General features: G+C 43.4%; 1 protein-coding gene across 6 annotated transcripts in view; it reads left to right on the top strand.

Annotated features, from left to right (window-relative positions):
- Positions 1-6927, top strand: part of LOC121934829 (GRIP and coiled-coil domain-containing protein 2-like) — a 123590-nt gene that overhangs the window by 71315 nt on the left and 45348 nt on the right. For all 6 annotated transcript variants that reach the window (XM_042475710.1, XM_042475709.1, XM_042475706.1 and 3 more), the window contains 2 exons: positions 1444-1569; positions 2390-2509. In XM_042475710.1, the coding sequence (XP_042331644.1) occupies positions 1444-1569; positions 2390-2509 (246 nt within the window). The remainder of the gene's footprint in view (positions 1-1443; positions 1570-2389; positions 2510-6927) is intronic.

Genomic DNA, 6927 nt, shown 5'->3' with positions numbered 1-6927 from the left:
TAATTAATGGCCCTAGGACAGAATCCTGAGGCATTCCACTTGAGGCCTCCTTCCAGTTTGAAGCACAGCTATTCATGATGCCTTTTTGAGCATGGTTTTCCAACCAATTTTGGATCCATCTGACAGTGTTTCTATCTATTCCACATTTAAACGGTTTAATAATAAAAATATTATGGGGGACCTTATCTAATGTTTTGCTGAAATCCAGTTAAATGACATCCATAACATTCCCACCATCTGCTAAAATAGTAACCAGACCAAATTAGTTTGGCAGAATGTGTTCTTGATAAACCCAGGCTGGCTCCTACTGAACACTGCATTGTCATCCTATGCACTCTTGAATTTTCATGAATCTAATTGGCTTCATTACTTTTCTGAAGAAAGTTGATAGTCTGGAAATCTATGTTTTCACAAGGAATATCAAACTATGATGCCATTTTGATTTCTTTTCCAACTCTGTGATAAATTTGATATCCAGCATTCTTTTGTCCCATAACCTGGCATGCTTTATCAAATGATAACTCCCCAAGTCATTTTTAAAATAATATTTGTGTGTCCAAGTGGACAGTCATTCCTAGCTTTTGAACAGGTTTAGAAAAATTATAATAATTAGTATTTTCACAGTTTTGAAGAGTAGCTTGAGATATTTTAAATCTTTGATTGGGGTTAACAGGTTAACATGAAAATTTAGGTAATACATTGCACAAATAATCCGGATCGAGACAACTTTAACTGCCCTGGCTCAGTGCTAGGGAATCTTGGGAATTGTAGATTATTATGGCACCAGAGCTCTCTGATAGAGAAGGCTAAATGTCTCACAAAATTACAGTTCCCCGAATTCCCTATAATTGAGCCAAGGCAGTTAAAGCAGTCGCAAACTGAATTATTTCTGCAGTGTGTTTTGGACCATAGTAAATGAGAGAGGTGGGAAATATAAATAAACTTTATTATTATTATTATTATTATTATTATTACACAGTAGTTTGGATCTAAACAAATTGGTTGTTCATTAAACAGATTAAAAATCAATTGGTCAGAAATTATTTACTGAATTACTTGCAAGTGTGACTAATGTAAAGGACATATAAACCAAACATCCCATAGAATGCTATGTGGATTTCTCCAGGGTTCATAAAACAAAAACTGGATCCAGCCTAATACCTGTAGTGTTATGTATGTAAAATTACAGAAAGGCAGAGCCTACTCGGAAAGTCTAATACAATGGGGCCTCACTATCTGCAGATTTTCCATCTGTGGATTTAAGTATCCATGGATGGCAAGCCCTGTTGTCCCCAATGGTGGTGTGTACCTCCATTAGGATCCCAGAACGGATCCCCATGGATATGATGGTCCAACTGTGTGGCATTAATATGTGAATATTAAATACCTAATATTAAGTAATATTTCAGTGTTTCTTTAAAATGTATCAAAATTGTTATGCAGAGGGAAAAATACAAGAGTTAAATGAGCAAAGAAAGATTTTGACTGAAAACCTGGAGGCAGTTGTACAAGAAATGCAACAAACGAAAGCTTATCTTTCAAAGACTGGTGGAATAATAAGACCCATTGGTGAGTACCAAATTAGTGATTTAATAAACAAAAATCACTAGTTCCTCTGTCTGATATTGTTGTGATTTTTATTATGGATTTCTTGAAGCATTATAACATCTCCATTGTACACCATAATTAGGGGTGCTGCTTTACTACTTATTGTAGATGTTTTTCTTATCTTTCTCTCTACATTACATTGTTGCAAGATTAGATTCTAAACTGCAGGGATTAGAATGTCATTAGAAAGGCACTCTGATCCCAGTGATTTTTGGTTATAGGACTGGAGTTTGTGCAGGAGAGGTTTAATGGAACCAGTAGGACAGCTGGTGATTATCTTGATTATTCCTCCAGAGTGGTCTGCTATTCTGCTTTTGTAAAAAAAAAAAAAAAGAAAAAAAAAGATACCTTTCAGTAGGTGGCTCTAAGTGAGAGGTTTGGAGGAGTCAGAGATTTACTCCTCATACTCAGATGATGTGTCTAAAAATACTATGACATTGGTAGCAATGGGCTCCTCAAAAATCTAATTGCGGAGGAGTGGTGTCTATTTGAATTTTAATGCTGTGAATCTCTAACATATATTCAACTTGTATATTTATAAATAAATTCAAAAACTACATAGTATACCTCCTTTGATTTCCCTTTTTAAAAAATTGATCCTCAGCTGTACAGTGTGCACTTAAAATTCTTAATCACTCAGAAATCAGTGCACATATATAAGAATTTCTCATTCTCACAAGCTACTTCTCCCAGTCAAATATTTATGACTTTGTGATGATAGTGACAAAGAGAACATTTCAAATTGCTTTTAAAAAAAATAATTTTTAAATTTCTGTTTTAGAAAAGGATTTAGATCAGCTTTTCCAGAAGAAAAAAATGTTTCTAGAACGTTTTGAATCAAATTCAAAATTGCTGGAAGCAGCACAAAAATATGCAGCTATTTATCCAAGCCATATCAATGGTAAGTAGACACTAATGTTTACTTGCTTAAGCAGGTAATACATATGGGCCATTTTGTGTTTAATAGTAAAGCCTAAATATAAATTTGAGTTATGGAATGGAGTCAGCAGATGGTCTTTATCTACATCCAGAGACATTCTTTTGTAGGACAGACATTTTTGAATTTACCGTACATTTCTACACTTAATGAGAAAGGGATGACATTTTGTCTTATCTTAGTGTAGAAATAGACTAAAGGAATCTGGTGTTAGCAACACAAATACTACAGTCACAGGCCTTTCTAGCTCTACTATTTTATTCATATTGCTTTTTTTTGCTCTTCTCCTCTTTCCTATTACAGTTCTTATGTGTAACAAATGAAGTTCCATACAAATACTACAGCCCATACCTTTCTAGTTCCACTATTTTATTTGTATTGCTTTATTCTTCTTCTCTTGTTTCCTTTTACAGTCAGCCCTCGGTATCCATGAACTTGCCATCTGCAGATTCATCCGTCTGTGGACGACATGCCTACATTGTCCCCATGTGGTGGCATGTGCACATGGCTGCACAGCCATTACGGACAGCCCACATTGTCCCCAGTGGCAGCATGCAAGTGGCCACGCTACCATTAGGGACGAGTCATGTTGTCTCTAATGGCGGTGTGGCCACATGCACGTACCATCACTGGGGACAACGGGGGCTGTCCCTAATGGCGGCATGGCCATGTGCACATGTCACCATTGAGGTTCCATTGTCTCTAATATGCCGCCATTGGGAAAAATGGAACTTGAGCATCCATGGATTTTGATATCCACAAGGAAGAGGTCCAGAGCGGATACCGAGGGGGCCACCTGTACAGTTCTTATGTATAAATGAATTTGCTCCTGAAATTTATTTGAGTAAATAAAAAATATTATTTGAAATATTAACAATAATTGTCTTCTAGAAACCTGCAAGATAGATTTAAAATAAAATGAAAAATTAAATTTAGAGAATGCATATGTACACATATATAAAATGAATTGTGATAGTTATTTTTTAGGCCTGTTGTGTACCTTGGAGCCATTTCTGACTCATGGCCACCCTAAAATGAACCTATCATGGGGTTTTCTTGGCAAGATTTGCTCAGAGGGGGTGTGCCTTTGCCTTTACCTTTGCCTTCCTCTGAGGCTGATGGAGTGTGACTTGCTCAAGGTCACCTGGTGGGTTCCCAGGCTGTGCAGGCATTCAAATCCTGGTCTCTAAGGTTATAGTCTGAGACTCAAACCATTACACCCCACTGGCTCTTCTTTTAGGACAAGCATCCCACAATCAAAAACTACTCACTTTTGATTGTGGGATGCTACCTTACCTCACTACCTTTGAGACCTTTAAGAAGGCACTCAAAATGGATCTCTTCTGATGGGCTTATCCACCGGACTCCATATAAAAGGTTATGACGATTGCTCCACTCCTATGATTTTTGGCTATTGATGAATTTTATGAATTGATATTTTAGAGAACTAATAGGAATGTTGGTTAATTCAGTATTAGTGTTTTATTGTATTTTGTATTATTGTATCCTGCCTCGATCCTTGGGAGAGGCGGGAAATATAAATAAACTCTATTTTTTTGGGGGGGGGTGTTTCTTGGGTTGTGAGGAATGTTGTTCCTTTTTCTTCTGCTTTGTCATAGGGTAATGTTAATAAAGCCGGCTCACCGGCCCCCAAAGAAGACGCCGCCCATGCCCCTAACACCGGGGAGGAACACTGGGCGCAGTACCAGGGAAGGTGTCCCTCCAGTTAGGAGGAGAGGGTGTGTTGCTAGCTGTATTGTCAGGAGATTGATTGGACATGGTGTGTACTTGGTTTGGTGAGGGATCGGGAGGTGTGGCTGTGTTAAGCGGGGCTCCCACTGGAGTAGTGTGGGGCAGGGGGAGATATAGCGGTAGGAGGGTGGAGACATATTGCAAGGGAAGACGGGATCGATGCATGATATCTATCTCTCCTTCCATCCACTCTCCTAACCAAAGAGATCTGTGGGTCAGTCCAACTGTACCACAAACCCTGTCTCTGCTCCTGTGCAATGCCAGGTCTGTTAGGAATAAGACCCACATAATGTACGATCTCCTAGAGGATAAGAACTGTGACCTGGCTTGCATTACTGAGACCTGGCTTGGGCCTGAGAGTGAAGCGGTGTGGGCACAGGCCCTTCCTGCCGGGTACTCAGTTAAGGACCAGATCAGGGCAAGTGGGCAAGGGACGGGGTTTGCCTTGATCTATAAGAACACCCTTCCCTTGACCAGGAACCATGTGCGACAGACTGACTACATTGAGTGTATTTACCTGACCCTGAAGGCCAGGGACAGTTTAGGGATTCTGTTGGTCTACAGGCCACCCCGTGCGCTAACAGACTCCCTGGCCGAGCTGACACAGCTGGTCTCGGAGCTGGTGCTGGAGTCCCCCAGGCTTCTTGTCCTGGGGGACCTCAACATCCCCTTCGAGGCTAGTCATGCTCCAACTGGTGCGGCTCGGGAGTTCATGACCACCATGACTGCCATGGGCCTGTCCCAATTGGTCTCAGGGCCCACACATTCTGCTGGTAATACACTCGATGTTGTCTTCTGCATGGACATGGAGTCTCTGTGGGCAGAGGTAACAAATATCTCTGCCCTGTCATGGACGGATCATTTCCTGGTCGAGGCTAGTATCAAGGCTACTACCCAGATCTTCCCTGGGAGTGGCGGACCTATTAGGATGGTCCACTCTCGAAGGCTGATGGAACCCAAAAGGTTCCAGGAAGCCTTAGAGAGCTATTTGGTTGGAACTGACGGCGATTCTGGTGATGCCCTGACTAACATCTGGGACACTGATCTCTCCAGGGCTATACACAGTATCACTCCCAAGTGTCCTTTCCAGCCTGCTTCCAATAAAAAGCCCTGGTATACTGAAGATCTCAGGGCAAGGAAGCGGGCTGCACAATGACTAGAGCGCAAATGGTGGAGACATCAGCGCTTATCCGACAAGATACTCCTAGAGGCGGGTTATAAACCGCCGCTTTGAGGCGGTCTGCCGCCGCCGCCGTTTGCTCCGTGCGGGAGCCGCAGCAGCCACACCGCGCGGCTCCTGCACGGACCGAAAAAGAAGCTCCAAAATGGAGCTTCTTCTTGCAGCGCCTCTGTGACGTCGCAAGGCGCCAGGGGCGCATTCGTAACGTCACAGACGCTGCGACACGTTTGGACACACAGCATCCGATACGTAAAGATGGCGCCGGCCGTGTGGAACAGCCGGCACCATATTGTACGGACAGAGTCCGTATTAGAGCCAGGGGCGTCTAGAAGAGACACCCTTTTTTTAAAATGGGACATCCTGCGGACGTCCCAAGTGGCGGTTTATAACCCGCCAGAGTCTCATTTGGAGGCCTACGGAGTGGCAATAGATGCAGCTAAGAACTCGTTCTATGCTGCACGTATTGCGTCCGCGGAGTCGCGTCTGGCAGAGCTGTTCAGGGCTGTGAGAGAGCTTACTCAATTGGCTGCCCCCCTGAACCCAATACTGGAGTCATCGAAAGCCTGCTGTGACGAATTTAATAACTTCTTCGCGGATAAAATCTCTCGGATAAGGGCTGATCTTGACGCTGTTATTTGTTCAGAATCGAGAGTAGAGGCGTCCAGAGCTTCCGTGGACTCAGTTGTACTGGATCATTTTGAGTCTATAAGTACCGAGGATGTGGACAAGATCCTCAGTAGCGTTAGGAAGACGACGCGCTCTCTCGATCCCTGTCCTTCATGGCTGGCAGTTCAAGGGGGAACGGCGGTAACAGAGATGTTGCGCTGAATTGTCAATTCATCTCTCAGGGAGGGCCGATTTCCATCCAGTCTAAAAACGGCCATTGTAAAACCTCTATTAAAAAAGCCCTCCCTTGACACCCTAATTCGAAATAATTATTGGCCTGTTTCACTGCTGCCATTTCTAGGAAAGGTGATCAAGAGAGCGGTTGCCTCCCAGCTGCAGGGGATCTTGGAGGATACAGATTTTCTAGACCCATTTCAAACCGGCTTCCGGGTGGGCTATGGGGTTGAGACTGCCATGGTCGCCTTAGTCGATGATCTCCGTCTGGGCATGGACAGGGGTAGCGTGTCCCTGTTAGTGCTTTTGGACATCTCAGTGGCCTTCGATACCATCGACCATGGTATCCTTCTGGATCGCCTGGGGGAGTTGGGTATCGGGGGCACTGCTCTGCAGTGGTTCCGTTCCTACCTCTCGGGTAGATTCCAGATGGTGGAGCTGGGGGACTGCCGCTCCGATAAGAGGGCCCTTACATCTGGGGTCCCTCAGGGAGTGATATTGTCCCCTATGCTATTTAACATTTACATGAAGCCGCTAGGAGAGATCATCCAGAGACACGGGGTGCGATGTTATCAGTACGCTGATGACACCCAAATAGTCTTCTCTGTGT

Source organism: Sceloporus undulatus, chromosome 6 (genome assembly GCF_019175285.1).
Source record: "Sceloporus undulatus isolate JIND9_A2432 ecotype Alabama chromosome 6, SceUnd_v1.1, whole genome shotgun sequence".
In the NCBI taxonomy this organism is placed as follows: Eukaryota; Metazoa; Chordata; class Lepidosauria; order Squamata; family Phrynosomatidae; genus Sceloporus; species Sceloporus undulatus.
This window is presented reverse-complemented; position numbering and strand designations above follow the sequence as displayed.